The following is a 20,177-nucleotide window of genomic DNA, read 5'->3' on the forward strand; positions in this document are numbered from 1 at the left end:
TTGTCTAAGGGGGTTACCCTCCCCCATCTTACTTTTTAGTCTTGTGTTTTCCTACTTTTTTTAATTTTTGAGTGGGAGCCCTGATAATCTTTATAGTGAGTGTTCACGTTTATTTATGAATATACAGGGTGGGCAAAAACTTTCATGACAGTTCTCAATTTCATTTAGTTATATATTTTTTTTGGTGAATAAAACAATTCATTTATCTACAGTTTTTGAATAATTTTGTAGTTTATTTTATTTTAATGCTATAACAAAGTAATTGGACAATTAACAGCTTTCAGGATATTAGGTTGCCGTGACTAAAGTTTTTTTTCCCGCCATTTTTTGGTGCAAGTTTCAAGCATTTTGAAGAAATAAATCTCTCTTAAGTCTACGATAACTCATTTCAAAGAATGACTTGTTTATGATTTCCATTAGAAATGCTGAATTGGTATATGAGTATATTGGTATATTTCTCAGCTACCTCATTGGACATTTCGCCTGTTGTGGCATTGTATTTGTATTTATTTGTTTCTTCTTTAATTTAATTTCAGGCACTTGAATCAGAATTTGTATCCTGTCAGCTGCATCAGTGGATTGATTTGATTTTTGGATACAAACAAAGAGGTAATTTGAAGACATACATCATAGCTACATACATCTGATAACTCAATGATTCAATGGACTATGGAGCTACTGTCGGAAATCAAGAGCAGAACAGAATGTATCATCTGCAGTTGCAACATATATTTTCAGCTGTATCATTGTGGAAATAATTTGATGGCTTTGCATTGCGAAAGCCCACATTTGTTCCCTATGGTAGTTGACTGAGTCAGGGTAGAAAACTAGAGAGAAGATGCAACTGCCTCAGGTAGCAAACTTTGAGAGACAAAAAATTTTAGGAGGGAAAAAAACACAGTTATAGGTTATAAAGTCATTGAATTTTACAGTGGGACGTGGGCAAAACCATGTTTGCTCCTCTTCTCCCCACCCCCCAATCATAAAAATCCTAGTTATCAGTCCTGGGCTGGGGGTTCTCTAACAATTGACTAAAGTTGGTTTTTTTAATTTTTCAACTTTGATGTGGATGTGAACCAGCCGCCCTTTCAAAAACATTCACAGCTTTATTGAAGGAGAGGGTATTTTTGTGGATTTAGAAGATAACGTAAGTCACACAACCCTGAACAAATATTTGTACAGGGCCATCTCAACAGCTTTATGGGCTCCCAGGTAAAGTAATATTCTGAGCTCCTACTCAACTGAAAACACCAACGTACCAATTCACGTACTGTCAAAAATCCTAGTACCATATCTCATCATCATCGATAGTCAGGTGGGCTAATGTGTTAAGACAGCCCTGCGTGTGTATTGTTTGGACTAATAAATACAACATTTTTTCCAAATGTGCCGGAGGGGGGGGGGGTGTCATTGCTCTCCCCTCCCATTGAAAGCAAAGCCAGTTGATATAATGTATATGGGTATATATGAACTGATATCATCATCATCATGCCCCCCCCCCCCCCAGAAATCATCATTGTGCTCCCCCCTGACTTTCTAGTCTATCTCCGTCTATGAAATAAATGCACATATCATTTAATTTTGAAATATACATGTAAAATCAATTTAATCTTACTTATTCAATTTTTTTATACCTTCAAATAAATTTCAGTTTTAGAATTGATGAATTCATCAAAACAATTTTCAATATATATATATATATATATAATATGCTTGTAGCTCACTGTTGGATCTCTGAGGAAAACTTTTATGCATTCTAGTAAGATTTACGTTATTAATTGTCATTCATTGATAATTACTAAAGAAAAGAGTGATTTTATAAGATTGAATTGCTGATATATATATATATATATATTAGACATTAATGCTAGATGCCTAAATTTTTCAGTTGTTTTAATTTCATTGTTTTTCCTACACTAGGGCCTGAAGCAGTTCGAGCTACCAATGTGTTCTATTACCTGACTTATGAAGGAAGTGTTGACCTGGAGAATATGAAAGATCCTGTGATGAAGGAAGTTAGTATTGCTTATTTATTTACTGTAACTGTACAGCAACACTCAGCCTAAAGTTATGCTATCTAAAATACAAGAGTTTTATAATCAATTTTCAATAAGTTTACACAATGAATTTCAATTACATTGAAGATAATAGTTGCTCCATTTATTTACAAATATATATATTTATTAATATGATTCTTTTTTCCAGGCCATAGAAAATCAGATCAGAAATTTCGGGCAAACTCCATCCCAGCTTCTGATGGAACCTCATCCGCCTAGAAGTTCTGCAATGCATATTGTATGTACTCGAGACTCATATTCATATCAATATTTTTCTCTCTTACTTACAATTTTTTTATGTTTGTTCTCTCTCTGCTTATGGTTTGACCCTTATATAAGCATTTTTTGGCTAAGCGCCACTCATTGTTCTTTTATTCAGTTTTTTTTCCAGATATCTAATAAATTTTTATGAATAGTGATTACTGTGAAAAAAATATTCTTGTGCTAATGTTCCTTTGTGAGTTAAAAGATGCAACAGCAATTATCTACAAATACAGTAGGACCCCAATTATCCAAGCCTAAATTAAATTTTGAAATTTGGAATTTTGGGTTATCCGAGGCTTTTTTCATGAACTCATTATAAAAATTAGATGCAGACAAGCAACATGCTAAATGCCCAGCATCGCAACAAACCCATTTGCTGAATGTCAAAGCATATGGAAGAGCTCCATGGAATGTAGAGGTTAGACACTGTGTTTTGCGAATTGGGTAATATCTCCGCTTTGAGAAGGAGGCAATGGAACGGATCAGTGGGATGTTAGAAGTTACAGGTACAACATAAGATCATATGGGTTAGCTTAGCCAGTTGAAGACAAATTTATTTTTTCTGAGAAGATGGTTCATTAGAAAAATAAGTTTAGAACACTCTTTGATTAGAGAAACATCTTATAAAACCTTTTCCTCACAAGTGCCACAGTACTTCCTGAAGCATTTAAGAATGCTGGCAATGATAGAGGACATTACTCTTTCATAAAGCACCTGTGTAATCTTCGAAATTACGTAAACTGCAAATATGTTACAGTATTTTATGTAACTTAATGCTGCAGTATATTCTTTCGATCATTTAATTGCTCTATACAACAATTAAAAATAACTTCTATGTAAATATATTTTCCACCATTTATGACTGTTTATTTCATTTTATGGCAAAATTCTATAAGTTCTGAATTATCCGATGTTTTAATTATTTGAGTAGGGTCCGGTTTGTACTAGCTCAGACATCAGGGTCCTACTGTATTACGTAATTTTGAAATCAATCTTATAAAAATGTTTGTACAATTTTAATTTATATATTTTTTGCAATTCAATTTTGTAGTTGTAATTGTTTTTTCTTCGAAATTAATGGTCGACATCGAGAATAAATATTTAATTCATAGTCACATTGAATAATATAAAAAATGTACAAAAACTATTAAAAGATCAGATTATTACATATAAAATTAGGTTTTCTGTGAAGTTTGCTTTAGTCCCCCCCCCCCTTGTTTATTTTTCAGTTGAAACTTATTTCTATATTTTTACAGAGCCCGATGATGTTTTCTCCTATAACTGAAGAAGTGTGCATGATTATGAAATTTCTGTCAAATTCTCCAGTGTGCCATATTTCAGCAAACACTTATCCACAGTTACCATTGCCTTCAGTAGTCACTGTGTCTTGCAACCAAAACTTTGCTGTGAACCGATGGAACCCATGCTTCACTGGTAAGTTTGAATTTCCCTGTTCTATCTTGTTTTTTTTTTGCTGTATGAGCTCCTGCTACTCTTTCCTTGCAAGGGAAAATTAAAATTCATCTAGCAGAGCTGCCAACTTTCTAAATTTAGCCTGGCAATGCCAGATTTCATGACTTTCACTTGGCTTCCAGGTTATACATTCATATTGCTGGTTTTCAATTATTGCCTTCAACATAATAGTAAAAACTTGAGAATATGGAGAAAATGAATATTAAGCTTGGTTTTTTTTTTAAGAAAGTGACCCTACCTATCCCCATTACATTAAAAAGCTCTTGTAGTATGCTACCTTCTACACTCTAGGCACGTTAGCCTATATGAAAGGTGGTCAAAGCTATGAATGTAAAAAAACATGGCGACTCCATGCTGAAAGCATTTTTTTATACATATTTGGTCATAAAATGGCTGGTAGAGGATTCAGTCACCGTATTTTCTTAATGTATCTCTATGCATTCTATGTTTCATAGCGGAAATTATAGAAAATATATCTGGATCTATATACTCCGGAAAATATGAGAAATCATCAGTTTTAGGCAAAATTCCCAAATTTATCGCTGAAAATTGCTGATGGGTGGGGAATTGAGAGCTTCTATTATGGAATGGAATGATTGGAATAATTTCACGAAAAAATGTTTTAACATAATGAAAACGTCCGGTGCATATGAGAGATTCATGCAAACATAGTTGGAAAAACTGGGCATTTTTTTTTTAGAATAGTCAGATGCCAAATGATAACGAAAAATATGGCTGCGCAATTTATGACAGGATTTCTAACGACCTGGAAAGTCAGGGAGAATCAGGTAAATTAAAAAATGATCGGGGAAAATGTAAAATATTTTTTAAAAGTCAGGGAAATATGCAAATATTTAATAAAAGTCAAGGAAAAGTTCTGTAAAGTCGTAAACAAATGAAAATAAAAAAACAAAAAATTCGGAAGGTTTAGATTTTGAACGATATTTCTTTCTTCCAGAGTTTTAGTCAGGGAAATCAAACTGATTTTGCTGGGAACCCTGTATTGGGTAATATGGTCACCATATGTATTACTTCTTATTTTGATTCTTATTAAACCCATAAAAATTTTAAAAGTTCAAAAGCATGTTTGCCGAATTTTTAGATAAATTAGTGGATTTTCCTAAAATTACAGGATTTTCACCTTCTGAAAATTGACAGGTCTGTAGTTATACATACTTATTTGAAGATTAGAAAATCTAAAAAAAATATATTGATTTCATGTTTTTTGAATGTAAACAATCCAAATGTGTTGAGAATTTTAAACCTCTATTTTGAATCTTAAAATATTTGATTCTTTCTCAACTGCATACATTATCCATATTTCAAAATCAATATTTTTGTAATGGAATGTCTTTTCTTCGTTCAACTTAGGTCCATTGCATCAGTCCCCTTACTCTGATAGTCCTCAGACATCTCCTTCAAATTTACCTTTAGCTATGGATCCTTTACTTGGTAATAAATATTTTTAATTTTGATTTTCATATGTTGTAATATATATTGAATGAAAAAAATTTGTGTATTTAGATTACAATTCACTGGTTTTAAGGCTTGGCTTGTTTATTAATTCCTTTTCAGACTGTTGTAAACTCAATTTTGTTTAGTTTTTCTTCTTTTAAAACAGTTTTTCCCAAAGTGGGTAATATCACCCCCTGGAGGGGGGATGGAAAGGTCCAGGTGGACTGTAAGCTCAGGGTTTAGTATAGGGTTCTATGGATTGATTGTTCTGATTTTGGGGGTGATGAGAAGAAGAAAACAATTTGATAAAGGGGGCGATGGAATAAAAGAAACCATGTTTTAAAACTTTTGAGTTTTATTAAAGATAGAAGTACAACTTTGAAAGCAGCAAAGATTTAAGGCCAGCATTACAGCATAAAAGCTTTAGAAAAGTACTTTTATAAAACTTGAAAAATGTAATCAACAAGCATGTTGGTTACATTTGAGTGAATGTAACCAATGATAGAAATATTTAAATCTGTATGTACTTTTTTTTAAATAATGTGTTTATATTCATGTAATGTATTTTATATGCATAAGAAAGCACCAGACACTGCCCAGCCCCCTCATCCGAGGCAATGGCTAAAATTGACAATGGTCGATAGAGCCTGGGCTGTGCACGGTATGAAATGAAATGAAAGTAACCAATAGGCTTATTGGTTTTTTTTTTCCAAGTCTGGTAAAAGAACTTTTAAGATGTTTTATCAAACTTTAAAGTGTTAAACTCAATAGTGTAATCTCTGCCTAACACATTTTTAATTATAAATGTGTAACTTTTTATCTCTTGCGATATAAACAAAGTGATTTTTTTTATGTTTACATTCCACATTAAAAGTCTGAAATCACCATTTTCCTTAACTCCTGATCTCAACAATTTGGAAAAAGTTAATTAAATTTAGAAAAAGTTAATTACATTATTAATTCTAGAACAAATATTCTTTTCCTCTCTATGAGAATTATTTTGCTGATAAGTATTTATTTTCAGTCATGAATGTTGCCCCTTATAAGAGACATCTCGGTGATAACTTCAGCCAAAGAATCAAAATGCGTTCCTGCTGCTTTGTGACAACAGTTGATAGTCGATTCCTTATTGCTTGTGGGTTCTGGGATAACAGTTTCAGAGTGTTCTCAACTGAATCAGGTAAATTTTTTACTTTGGGCCTATTTTATATCTTTTTTTAAATTTCTGATGTAATAGTTGCTGCTTTCTGTACGAAGAAGTAAGAAAAAATTTATACTCTGCTAGTTATCTTAGTAGCACAAAGATGTGTAGCTATATCCTAAAATTTCAGTTTCAAATATTCATCAATATTGGGTCACAATATTGACGAACAATATATGATGATACGGTTTAAAAAAGACATAGTCAGAGATAAATAGATCTATTTTGTGAATATGACAAAGATCTATCTTGAAAGACAAATATATATTGTGAATCTGATAACGATCTATCTTAGGAGACATATATCTATATTGTGAATCTAGCATATATATATGTAGAAATGACCATAGCTGACCATATGCAAATACGTTGACTTTTGGTCAATACATAGGGCCATTTCGAAAAAAATATGCAGTCTTCCAGTGTGAGGATTTGAACCCGGACCCTGAGGATCTTGTCTTGCTGACTTGATGCCTTAACTTACTGTGCCATTATAGCAGTACTCATAATTTGCTATTATAACGTGAGTTTACAATTAATGGTGCTAATGATGTTTAATGTAGTTTTATTTTGGCCTTATTTCATTTTTTTATCTTTGAAAAATTATAAATAATGCAAATAATTGTTTGCGTTGTTTAGAATTTTCAAAGAAAAAGGAAAAAAAAGAGGTACTTGAAATTCTTTTTTTTTATTTCAATAAATTCAATTTTTCTCTCAAAGAATTCACTGCATCTTTTCCATCATTGACTGATTTCATCAATCCTCTAATCCTTAGTATAAAACATACTCAGTAATATAGATTCAATTACAATTGAGATTTAGTGACCAGTTGATAAAATGGGTTCATACATCAACATACTATTGATCTATCTTGAAAGACATAGGTCTATATTGTGAATCTGGTATAAATCTTTGTCAGATTCCCTGTATAGATCTATGTATTTCAAACTATGTTTTTTACGTATCAATCTATATTTTGGCTCGATATCCGAAACTGAAATTTTACAATATCGATCTACATCTTTGTGCTACTGAAAAATAATATTGAATGTGGGATATTAGCCAATATAGTTTTATCCTGATATCAAGCTGTATATCCTAGTGAATGGGTTGTGGAAGCCTTAACGCTTATCCTGATATCATGATATGAATAAATTTGAAGCCCAGCAAAAAAAAAGAAAAAAAAAAAAAAGAGTGACACCCCCCCCCCCCCCAATCATTTGACTCCAAACTTTGAGAATCAACCAGAAGGTTGGAATTCTACTTACTACTTTCTAATGAAGAGGCGTACATGATGGGGTACAAGATCTTATTGAAAACAACAACAACTTCGTATGATGTTTTTATCGATTTCTGTGTATTTAAAATAACTTTTTGAAGGTTAGAAACAATATTTCTTTGCAAGAGATTCTGTGTGTCCTTCCCCCTGCAAACTTCCAATAAACCAGTGTGTGCCCCCCCCCCTCCCCTGAAAAGATAGATCCTGTGTACATGTGTAGACTAAGGAAGCATCAGAGTGAACCTTGGTCTTACAATATAAATTAATACAATTTTAAATCAGAATTACAAGATTGAAACGTGCAAAAATTTTAATTATTAAAAAAATAATAATTTATTGTTCAAATTTACTTTCCTTAAAACAAAAACTATTAACATAGAATCAAATAAATATTCGACTGAAAAATTGAAGACTTAATCAATTTATAGCATAAATAATTTGTATCATATAAAATGAGATCGACCTATCTCCATAGTTACAACATCTGATATTCCTTGGGCATTCCAATATGCAGTAAAACCTGTCTTTAACGGAATCTGTATTAATAGTAAATCTGTGTGTGTGTCTTCAATGGGAAAAAAAATTGTGATCTTGTGATTTCAATGCCAAAATACACATTAAGAAACCTGGACTAACGTGAAATGGAAAAGGAAAATTATACCCTTTAACAGAAAATTTCACACAAACACTGAGTGTTTGGCGACCAGTAGACCAAAGGATCATACAGAATGTTGAAATACCCCACTGCAAATGTGAGTTCTACATCATCCACCCTTAGATTAGCAAAAGTCTGTTTGTGTACTTGATACTGTGGTTTTGGTAAGCTATGTGTAGTAAAGCAGTTACTTTCTGAAATTGTAACAAATTTTTTTGAAAAAGCAGGCTTTTCCATGAGAGAAATTAGCGTAAGGGTAGAATTTCCAAATGATACGCAAGACTTACAAAATTTCATGCAAGCTGGGTGCATTCCATGATCGAAAGGCTGAGCAGGGCCGGAATTAATCTGAGAGAGGCAAAACGGCAACTGCCCTGATGGCAAAATTTAGAGGGTGGCAAATTTTACGTGGATACAGAAACACCTTTATGAAATCACCAAATTTTAAAGTGGTGAGGGTTGCAAAATGAATCCTAGAAGTATAATGAATAAACTGGCCAATCTACACTATTTCATCCGTGCACATGACGTTGACATCTTGGGCATAGCCGAGTCTTGGCTGAATCAGTCCATTCCAACATCTTTAATAGGCCTATCGGGATATGAGGTATTTCAGCACGATCGATCTTTTTCTTCAGGTGGTGGTGTGTGTCTTTTTATTAACATCAAACTCAAACCGAAGCTGGTGGCCAGGCCCCATATGAGCCATGAGTTTGAGATTGTGTCAGTGGACATCAAGTGTTGAAATAATAGATGCAGATTGATTTCGGCCTACGTACCTCCTAATAGGTCTTGCTCTACTGACTATTGGTCTATCTTTTGGAGTGAGCTCTCCCAACTCTGTTCGGTGCACTTCCCGGTGGTTCTATTTGGAGATTTTAATCTGCATGGCATTGACTGGCTGACCGGTAGGTGTTCATCTAGTGTGGCATCGTGGTTCCTAGAATACTCTACCGAACTGGGTCTTGTTCAGCCGGTCCACTTTCCTACAAGAGGAGTCAACTTTTTGGATCTCCTCTTCACAACGACCCCCTCATTGGTTCAAGACTTGTTTTCACTCTCCCGTTCTGCTACAATGACAACCCGCCCCACCTTCCACTTCATTTCACGTTACTTATTACCTCAGACGTACAAGTCAATTTATCGTTAAATTACTTTAAGGCCAACTACTCTCTGCTATCTTCTGTTGTCACCAAGGTCTACAACCAGGCACTGGCGGGTCTCATTCCAGCTGTGGATGTCCTCCCTACTCTCTTTCGTCACTCCCGAGATCATATTCCACTTTGTATCTCCTGTAGATCAGATAGAGTTTTACGAATGTGCAACAAAAGAAACCTATATGCCTGGCGCCAGTTTAAGAACTTTCCCTCTCAACTTTCCAAAGATCATTACAAAAATATATCACGGATATACACTCAGACTATGTGCAGTATAGAGAGCATTTGCATCTTCAAAAACTTTGTTCGAATCATGATTGCAACTTTTTTTATAAAGATGTCTGCCATAGACTTTGTGCGACCAGGAGTATCCCTGTGCTGTCTCTGAACAACTCACCAATATCTGAAGACCTTGATAAGGCTAATATCTTTATTGACATCTTTTCTCACTCCTACAGTCCTGTTGGACAGGGCTATGACCATTCCTTCAGTGACCTTGTGGAAGACCATCCGTTTTTTAATGACATGTTCCATACCCATACAATACAGTCCATTATTTCCTCTCTTTCCACCAGTGCATCCCCGGGTACCGATGGAGTTCCAGGCATTTACTTCAAACTCCTCTCTGATGTCATATCTCCACTCCTCAGTTTTCTATTTTCCTACTTTTACATCCATGAGATTATACCTCATTCCTGGCACTCCGCAATTATTATTCCGGTCTACAAAAAGAAGGGTTCCGCCTCAGATCCATGCAACTATCGCCCGATTTCCTTGACTGACATCACCTGCAAAATTTTCGAAAGATGTATTGCCAATCGCCTCCTTCCATATGCAATTGAGATGGGTCTTATACCTCCTACACAATATGATTTCATACCGGGCCGCTCGTTACCTGTTCAGCATCTAGTCGCCCACAACAGTTGGTCTAGATATGAAGGTCACAATGCTGATATAATCTATGTGGATTTTTTAATAAGCCATTTGATAAAGTCGACAGATCAATTCTTTTAAGAAAGTTAACCGATATGGGTGTTCCTGGCAAAATAGTCGGGACGATCCATGCCCTACTGTCAGACAGAGTCCATTGTGTTCGAGTTGTTGGGGCTGTGTCAGCAAGTCACCCCGTACCAAGCGGCGTCATCCAAGGTTCTGTATTGGGTCCTATTCTATTCACCTTGTTCACTAATGACGTAGCTTAAGTCATCTCTCCCATACCCATTCTACAGTTTGCAGATGATATAAAGCTATTCTCAACGACGGACAACACAATGGGCCTCGAGACTGCCTGCTTTCGTCTCTTCCATTGGAGCAGCCAGAACAATCTTCCTATTTCTACCGTCAAGAGTGGCTCTATGCATCTAGGCAGACCCACCGACCCTGTCTGTTATCAGATGGGTCCTGAAGTTTTACAACACTTGACCATATGCTCTGATCTAGGTGTTTCGTTATCCGGATCTCTTGACTTCACTGATCATTATCGTAATATGGTATGCAGGGCGAATAGAGTTGCATATATGATACGTACGGCATGCAGCAAGTGCGATATGCATATCCTGTCTTTCGCTTTTTACACATATGTCCGACCGATTCTTGAATACTGCTCGCAGGTGTGGTGTCCATACAAACTTAAAGACATATTACTCATCGAGAGTCCCCAAAAAGCTTTTACCAAACGACTTCCAGGTATTTGATATTTGATGGGTGGAAGATCATACCAAGAAAGACTCGAGATACTTGGCCTTCACTCCTTGGAGTGGAGGAGGGCTCGATCTGACCTAATTATGTGCTATAAACTGGTACAAATATGGTATATTTACCTTCCGATAATCCTTTTTTCAAAGTCTTGGACAGACGACCTAACCTCCGTAGACACAGTCTTCAACTGAAAATTCCAGTGGCCAGAGGCGACCACTACTTCTATGGCTTCAGATGCCACTCGGCTAGACTGTGGAACAATCTGCCTCGGGACCTCATTTCTGCCCCCTATGCTGGATTCGTCTCTTCCTTTGACGATTTTAACTTTTCTCCTTATATGAAGTGTTTTTCCATTTGATTTATGTTTTTTTATGTTTCCTGTTTGAATCTTACCAGTGTAAGTGCATCTGCCTACTGGATTGTGTTATAAATAAAATAAATAAAAATCATGTTGCGTTCTCTTTCCCCCACAAAATTTGTTCATGGTCTGATGCTGTGGATTACGTAAAAATAGATATGATAATGTACAAACTGAATCTGACATGACAGATATTGACACCCTAATTGAAAATTTTTGAGGAAGTTAAAAATGATGAAAATGTTGTTATTTTATAACATTCTCATCATTAAGAAAAGCAATGTAGGTTGGAATTTTATACAGATGCTGTAAAAACCTAAATACAGTATTTAGTAATTATATGCTAATTAATTATTTATCTTATCTGTTTTTAAATTATTTATTTTATCTATTTTTAAGTTATTTGCTTTATTTTAAATTTATTTATTTTTATTTTCTTTAACTGACACACGAGATTGCTACATTTAGACTGTTTTTTTTATATTGCGATTATTTTGTGATCTTATCTAATGTTTTCAAGTGTCCTATTTTTTTTTCTTCTGAGAGAGAAATCTTTTATTAAAAAATTTTAATAACTTTTAGTAGATACAAGTGTGTAAAAATAATTTTCTTGAGAAATCAAAAGATTATTTTTGCTTTTATCTTTCAGCAAAAATTGTGCAAATAGTCTATGGCCACTTTGGTGTTGTCACGTGTCTAGCGCGTTCTGAATGCAACATTACTTCTGATTGTTATATTGCCTCAGGATCAGAAGATTGCACTGTGCTTCTGTGGCACTGGAATGCTCGTACGCAATGCATTGCTGGAGACCTTCTGAATTGTCCAGGTATGAAGAATGCATCATAATTTTGTATTGTATCTTCTGTTAAAATATACGAATAAAATTGCATTATGTATCTTGTATAAAATAAAATGCCCTTTAAGCAGATACAATTGATGCATTCAAAATACATAGAGTGGAAAACCATACACACCTGTTTTGAGGCAAATTTTAGTGAATTTTTGAGAGAAGAAAATGGTCTGTTATAGCTCACACAGACTGCTTGCTGGAATGAGATATAATGTTTCTCAATCTGACCACGTGCCATCATTCCAGCAATCGGTCTGCACTATAACAGACACAATGTTCTCAAACTCAAGGAAGAAGAAGAAAATGCTTCCACTTAAAAATAGGGCTAAATTAGCCTCAAAACAGATGCATGGTGTTCCATTTTATATAAAGTGTATCAATTTTGTATGCTACATCTTCTATGTGTCTTGTGATTGTCTTGGATGAGGTACAGCCTTTACTGTCTATACTTGTGTATAAGCAGAGTTTTTTATTCAAAAATTAGTTCCGAAATTTGGGAGGGTTAGACTTGTATATGGGTCAGTTTTTGCGGATAAGAACTTTGAGTTATATCTGCATTGTGGTTTTGGCAATCTTAGTGGGGGTTAGGTTTGACTTATTACTGAAGTATATATGTATCTACTTTTTTCTCTCTCTCTCTCCGTTCAGCTAGCTAAGTTAGAGTTTGAAATGATAACAAAATATTGTGAATAACTATGAATAATATAATTTTCAGATCTACCAACTCCAAGAGCCACTTTGACTGGCCATGAAACTGAAGTGACCTGTATTGTAGTTTCCGCTGAGCTTGGCCTAGTTGTCAGTGGTTCCAGGAGTAAGTATGGAAAATATTTTGTTTGTGTTGCAGTGTTTGAAATGTCTTTGTTGCTTTGCCAATTTGTTTTTTGTTTTTTTTTCAATTTTAGATTTAAATGTTTATATGTTCAACACAATTATTTAAAAGATCTTGCAAGTGAATTACCCTCAACTCTTTTAGCAATGTTTTTGTGATTGAAAAGAAAGAAAAGGAAATGAATTGGTATGATTTGATAATGTTGTCATGTTTTGATAATTTAGATGGACCTGTTTTGGTTCATACTACAAATGGAGACCTGTTACGTTCTTTGGAAGCGCCAGAAGAGTTTCGTTCTCCAGAGCTCTGCACGTTATGCAGGGAAGGATTGATCGTTGTCTGTTATGACACCAGCAACATCTGTTGTTTCACTATTAATGGAAGACGTTTACGTCATGATTCACATCATCATCATATTCAGGTGACAGCTGTTGATTAATTACTACTATTACCTTTAAATAGTATTAGGTAATAGTAGTTAATTACTATTACCTTTCATTAATTTCTTTCAAATTGAAACTATATTTTTTAAAGTATTTGGGAGAATAATTTAGGTCAGGTGGCAGAACATTTTGTGTCTTATTTGGCCTTCATGATTTCAAAAATATGGGATGGGGCTATCAAGTAGACAGTTTAAGTAAAATAAAGACCAACTTGGATTTTTTTCAATTCATGTTGCTCAAAAATTAGTTGAGGAAAAATGCATTCATCCTTGAACCTTGTCTTTAGATGATATTTTTAGACCTGCCAACTTTCTGGATTTAGCCCGGTAATGGGGGATTTTGCAACATTTACAGGGCTTTCATATTGTTAATTCATACTACTACTACTAAACCACACATGTACCTCGTTCATATTCCTCTGCAGAACTTCTAACGAATTGGTACATGCGGGAATGTGTGTGTACGTGTAGTGAAACCTGAGGTAAAGTTTGTTTCTGTGTAATGCTTGTTATGTGTAGTGTTGCCATCTGCCACCAGTTCTTCTAAATACGAGTGAAGTGTAATGATTGAATAATTAATCGTTGTAGGCCTGTTGCTCTCTGTGGCAAGACTTTTTAATGGGGAGATCGGCTCGCATTTGCGCCTCGAAGTTGGGAACCACAGGAAACCAACTTCAGCCGACCACCACTATGGCGACGGTGGGGTTCGAACCCGGATCCTCGCGATGCGAGTCCGTCATTATGACCACTCGAACACCACAGCGGCTGTTAATTCATACTGCTGGGTTTCAATTATTGTCATCAACATGAAAAAAATAGAAACTTTAAAAAAAGAGAAAGGGGTTAAGTTCGCTGTTTTCCACTGCCATTGTTTCTTTTCTTCAGAAAGGGACTGCCCCATCCCCCATTTACATGAAAAAGCAGGGCCGTCATTTCAACTTTTTCCAGGGGAGGGCAAAGCACATGTACTCAATGTATGTATATATATATACCATTATTAGTGTATTTTCAAAAGCCGGGGGGGGGGGGGAGAGAATGGCCCCCACCTTGCCCCGCCCCCTAAATGACGGGCCTGTGAAAAAGCTCTTGTGACATTGCATCACCTGAACAGTACCCGGTATGAATGGTGGTCGAAGTTGTCCAAATCTATGAACAAAACAAAAAAAAATGAGCTGTTTATGTTGAAAGTGTTCTTTCTTTTAATACGTGCTTAATCACAAAACAGCTGGTAGACAATTTAGTAGACATTACTATGCCGGCCATATTTCATGGCAAAAATTATGGAGAAAATCAGGATCTATGTACCAGAAAATATGGGGCATCACTAGTTGTGATCAAAATTTCTTAATGCTGATGGGAGGAAATTGAGGGCTCCTATAGATCTGTTAATTAGAATGATTTCACACAAAAAAATAATTCAGCATAACGTTTATGCTGGGGGGGGGGGGAAAACATGTCCAGTAAGTGTCATTCGAGGAAGCATCAGTAAAAAAATTGGATTCATTTAGAATAGTCAGACAGTAAATGACATAGAATACGTGAAATTCCGCGTAAAATATGGGTAATATGGTTATCTTATTTTGTATTTATTATGTTAGTTCTTATGTCTAAAAAAACAAAACAAAAATTATCATGCAAAAGTATTGGCCGATTTTAAAGTAAATAGGATTTTCATAAGAAAGTTACAGGGTTTTACCTTCTGAAGTTTGGCAGGTCTGTATTTCTTTGTTCTCATTGTTGATCATATTTTGAGCATTAAAAACAACAACCTGTTCAGGCTCACTTTAAAAAAAAAGTAAATAAATCAGAAGTTTTCTTTGACTCGTAACTGAGCAGTACATTCCAAAACGAGTTATGTAAATGAAAAAATCACTATTTTCCCATGTCTTTGTTCATTTACCATAAAACCATACAAATAACCATTTTGCTATTACAAAATATTAATCATTACTATTCCTATATCTTTTTTACCAGGAGCACACAAAATAATTGTATAGGACCTAACTGGAAAAAACTGATATGTATGGGAGCACATATATATTGTGATTTATATTGAAAAAAAAAACAATGTTTTTTTTGTATTTTTGCATTGTAGTGTCTCACGATGAGTAGAGATGGTGAATATATGGTGACTGGAAGTGATAAAGGGATCGTCGAAGTTTGGAGAACATTTAATTTGTCATTGTTGTATGCATATTCAGCTTGTGACAGTGGTGTTCGCTCATTGGCTTTGTCTCATGATCAGAAGTAAGTTATCTATTTTTCTTTTGTTAATCCACATATCCCTGTCTGAATGAGGTGTAGGTGTATACCCGAAATCTTCACTTGATAATGTTTTTCATTGATAGCAATAAATAAGAATAAATTTTGATTGAAACATTTAAACTAGTGTTTTTTAACCTGTGGTCTGCAGAGCCCTCCCTGGGTCTGTGAAAACTTTGTAAGGGGTCCACGGAATCATTTTCATTCACTGCCATTGTACGAGTGGTACATTTTGTACTGTAAAATCATAGTTTATTAAATTTTTCATGATATGCTAATTATAAAAAAAACAATGCAGTTTGGATTTCATGCCAGGAGACATCTAAATTGACCATCTGATGCTACGAAGGGTTGGTGGAGTGTTGATCTGTATCACAGGGGTCTGCAGTGTATTAAACTTCTTTACAGGGGAGCCATGTCATCAAAAAATTTGGGAAACACTGATTTAGTCCTGGATTACTCTATAAAAGTTTTAGAAAATTTTCTCTTTTAAAACTTCAAAATGCAACCAATAAGTGTATCAAATACATTTAAGCAAATGTTAACTAATTATAACCAATAACAAATTGTTGAATTTTTTTTCAAGTTTCGGAAAAGATGTTTTATCAGACTTTTATAGTGTAATGCCCGCCTTAAACTATTTTTTTCTCCATGATCTCATGCAGCTCAAGGTGTCAGATTTAATTTGATCTGGTTCCTTGTTAAATTTCTTGCAATGCTTGCGACTTTCTATGACCTGATGATTCAAGCAGTGGGCAATGTAGTGCTTTGTAAATGGGTATTGTGGAATCCATCTGATAATAGGGTGGTGTGACCGTGCTGAATTTTCACACTAATCTAAGCAACAAATTTTTTCGTGTTTCATCAAACATGCTTTTAGTTTGATCAATTTTATGTTTCTGTGTTAGTGCATGTTTTTGAGAGTACGTTTCCATATTAAATATACAGTTTTTTTTTAATCTAAGAAATTCCAATGAGGTCAGTGAAGTGATATCTGTTTTGTTGTTCTCTTGTAGGTTTCTTCTGGCAGGTCTTGCTAATGGCTCAATCACTGTGTTCTACATTGATTTCAATAGGTGGCATCATGAATTCCAACAGCGTTATTGATATTAGCTGTTCAAAGCCCACGATTTAATTGGGAGAGAAAAATCCCTATGCTGCTCACAATATAAGGTGCATTAGAACAGTTACGTAAAAAGAAAAAAAAAAGTTGTCATGCTGGTTGATAGCTTTTGTTATGCGGAAAAAAAAGTCTGTATAAACTAATATTGCATCGGAAAAGAAAATTACTTGTTACTATATTTTGTGCTTTAGATGTTTGTTAATTAAATTTTATCCTTTGCTTGTTAGTTGTGTGTGTGTATGTATGTATGTGTGTATATGTGCATGAGCAAAAAAAAAAGGTCAAGCTCCACCCCTTTTTTTCCCCCAGAGAAAATTAATCTTGTAGCCGTTGTAGTTGTTATTGTTAGCTATATATAGGATTTGTAGCTTTGTGAAGAACACTCGCATTACACTTGAGAGGAAAAAAAAAAAAATACAAAGAACCACGTCCATAGCATATACCCTCCAATTGTATTATAAATTGTAAATGTTGATTATATTTGAAATATATCCGTCTAGTAATGAAGAACACCCACAAACTGGTGAATGTTACAAGTGGAAAAAAAAATTGATCCATTATTGCCAATGATACATTACACTGGATTATCTCACAAATTTAAATAAGAAGAAAAATAAAGGACGGTTTTTTTCACAATCATTATATGAGGTAACGGTCGATCAAAACTTGTTTTTTTTTTTGTAGTGTCCATATAGTGTATTTAACTTAGAATCAAACATGAAATTTAGTCACGAGTATTTTTTTTTTTTTAGTCTTCAGTCAATGGAAAAAGTTTTTCATAATGGTATATTTGTAAAAAAGTAGTTTAGTAGTAAAATCTTTGTTGTTGGTGAGTTTGCCCCCTCCCTTTCTATTATGTGTTTGTGTTACTTTGAAAATAGTAATGACCACCCTTCTATGTGCAATGATACGATTGTTTCCCTTATTTTGTTGATTTTTAATAAGCTTTGTTTCTCCCCCCTCTATATAACCATGTGTTTGCACCAAAAAGAATCAAGATGAATTTGTGTAAATTGTGGTTTTCAAACCGGTTTTTACTGATTGGATTAGCAGTTATGTCAGATCTAAACTATAATGATTTTTTTCTTTGTTATTTATGTCATGTATTCAGTGTTCTCCATCAATTTTTTTCTTTTTTTCTTTTTTTTTTTTGCGGCTGAGCAATAGGAAGAAACATCTGGTTAAGAGTTTGCCCTCGAAGCATGATAAATTTCATGCATATTGCAATTTGTCAATTTGACGGTATTGCTGGTTGGTTCTCTCAATGGAAAACACTTAAAAAGAAACCTTAAAAAGAAATTTTCCTTTAATAATACGTTATTATAAGACAATATTATTGAGGGATTTATTTTGGTTACATAAAACATTTTACCCTGAGCAATGTTATTTGGGACATAGTGTATTAGAAAATATCACTATTGGGTAATTTGAAGTTTTGTCTGTGCATCTGTTGATTTCTTTAGTATGTGATTGTAGTGGGTGTCCAGGCTAAAAGTATCCAAAAGTAATGGTTTATTGTTAGAGAACCACACATTAATTGCTTATAAATCTAAGTTTCATTGAAGAGGGCAACTTCTCAAGTTTCTCTTTGCAAATTGATAAAGTTCAATGTAAGCACCATTAGTGGCAGAGTAGATGTCTAATTTGTAGCAGATTTCTCACAGAGTGTTTAGTAACGTATGAAGTGCTTTTAAATCAACTACTGCAGAGATGTGCTGTTGATACAGATGTGGGAGGCTCCGCATTCTATTCAGTTTATACACGGCATTGAATATGTGTCACTGATTTAAATTCAGCTAGCCTAAGCATGCACTGAACTGTGGCATTTACATGCTGACTGGCAGAGAAAAACACCTCAAAGCAGCTGTTGACAATGCACATGCTCTACCTTGGTATTTGCCATTTACTCACATGGAAAAACTTAGGGCAATCCCCCTACTGATAGCCCAGTACTTTCATAACTAAGCACGTGTTATTCTTTCAGTATAAGCTAGTAATTTTTTTTACCTTCAGACCTGATACAGATGTGGGAGGCTCCGCATTCTACTCAGTTTATACACGGCATTGAATATGTGTCACTGATTTAAATTCAGCTAGCCTAAGCATGCACTGAACTGTGGCATTTACATGCTGACTATCAGAGAAAAACACCTCAAAGCAGCTGTTGACAATGCACATGCTCTACCTTGGTATTTGCCATTTACTCACATGGAAAAACTTAGGGCAATCCCCCTACTGATAGCCCAGTACTTTCATAACTAAGCACGTGTTATTCTTTCAGTATAAGCTAGTAATTTTTTTTTACCTTCAGCCCTGACTACCTGCATACATAAGTCAATGGAAACAAAACTTATTTTCTTCTTGATCCTTTGTAAGAATGAAATTCAAAATGTAGGTGAAATTTCCATATGGTTACAGGCTTTTCTTCTGGACTATTGGGTCATGATCACCGCTCCTAAGCTGTATGCATGCCACGCAAAGGTAGAATGCTCCTGTGCATGCTGGAATCTATGTACGTAGAGAAGGGGAGTTTTAGCCATGGTTTAGGAATATCACTAATATTTTGTTTGCGATTAGGGCAGAAATCTTTAGAGGTGTTGCATGAGGGGATTCCATAGCAAGTGAGAAGAGTCATAAGAGGAGCTGTAGAGACCCTCATACAACACCTGTGAAAATGCCACGCTATAGTTGCAGGTGGAACATAAAGTAATTTTGCCACCATGGATCTAATAACCCTGATGTTTCGTGATTCTGCCATCTAATGCCGGCCATGAAAAACTGAGATGACATTTGCACATGCATGTTCAAATTAAAATTTCCCTGATATTCAGAATTTAATTTTATTAATTTTTTTTTTAAGATTGAATTTGTTAATTGACAGATGCTGAAGTTGATAACTTTTCTAATGAGGTGTGGTTTTTTTGGCTGTGACTCTGTTTATGTGTCAAGAAATATGTGGTATAGAATAGTATAATTTGAAATTTTATTTTTCCTCATAATGAATGCTTTCAGTTACATTTGTTTCAATTCATATAATTCTTTTATTTCCCATTCTCTCACCAATGATGCTT

The 20,177-nt window shown here is 34.7% G+C and overlaps 1 protein-coding gene across 1 annotated transcript in view; it reads left to right on the top strand.

Moving 5' to 3' along the window:
• Positions 1-19,949, top strand: part of rg (A kinase anchor protein rugose) — a 152,755-nt gene extending 132,806 nt beyond the window's left edge. The window contains exons 44-54 of the mRNA XM_089255286.1: positions 537-609; positions 1,921-2,015; positions 2,206-2,295; positions 3,578-3,755; positions 5,166-5,246; positions 6,274-6,429; positions 12,247-12,423; positions 13,163-13,261; positions 13,504-13,700; positions 15,817-15,968; positions 17,000-19,949. Of these exons, the coding sequence (XP_089111412.1) occupies positions 537-609; positions 1,921-2,015; positions 2,206-2,295; positions 3,578-3,755; positions 5,166-5,246; positions 6,274-6,429; positions 12,247-12,423; positions 13,163-13,261; positions 13,504-13,700; positions 15,817-15,968; positions 17,000-17,090 (1,389 nt within the window). The 3' untranslated portion in view covers positions 17,091-19,949. The remainder of the gene's footprint in view (positions 1-536; positions 610-1,920; positions 2,016-2,205; positions 2,296-3,577; positions 3,756-5,165; positions 5,247-6,273; positions 6,430-12,246; positions 12,424-13,162; positions 13,262-13,503; positions 13,701-15,816; positions 15,969-16,999) is intronic.
• The last annotated feature ends 228 nt before the right edge of the window (positions 19,950-20,177 follow it).

The sequence above is a fragment of the Pholcus phalangioides genome, unplaced genomic scaffold (genome assembly GCF_987345545.1).
Source record: "Pholcus phalangioides strain wild (caught in Gottingen) unplaced genomic scaffold, Ppha-v1.0 ptg000042l_1, whole genome shotgun sequence".
Lineage (NCBI taxonomy): Eukaryota > Metazoa > Arthropoda > Arachnida > Araneae > Pholcidae > Pholcus > Pholcus phalangioides.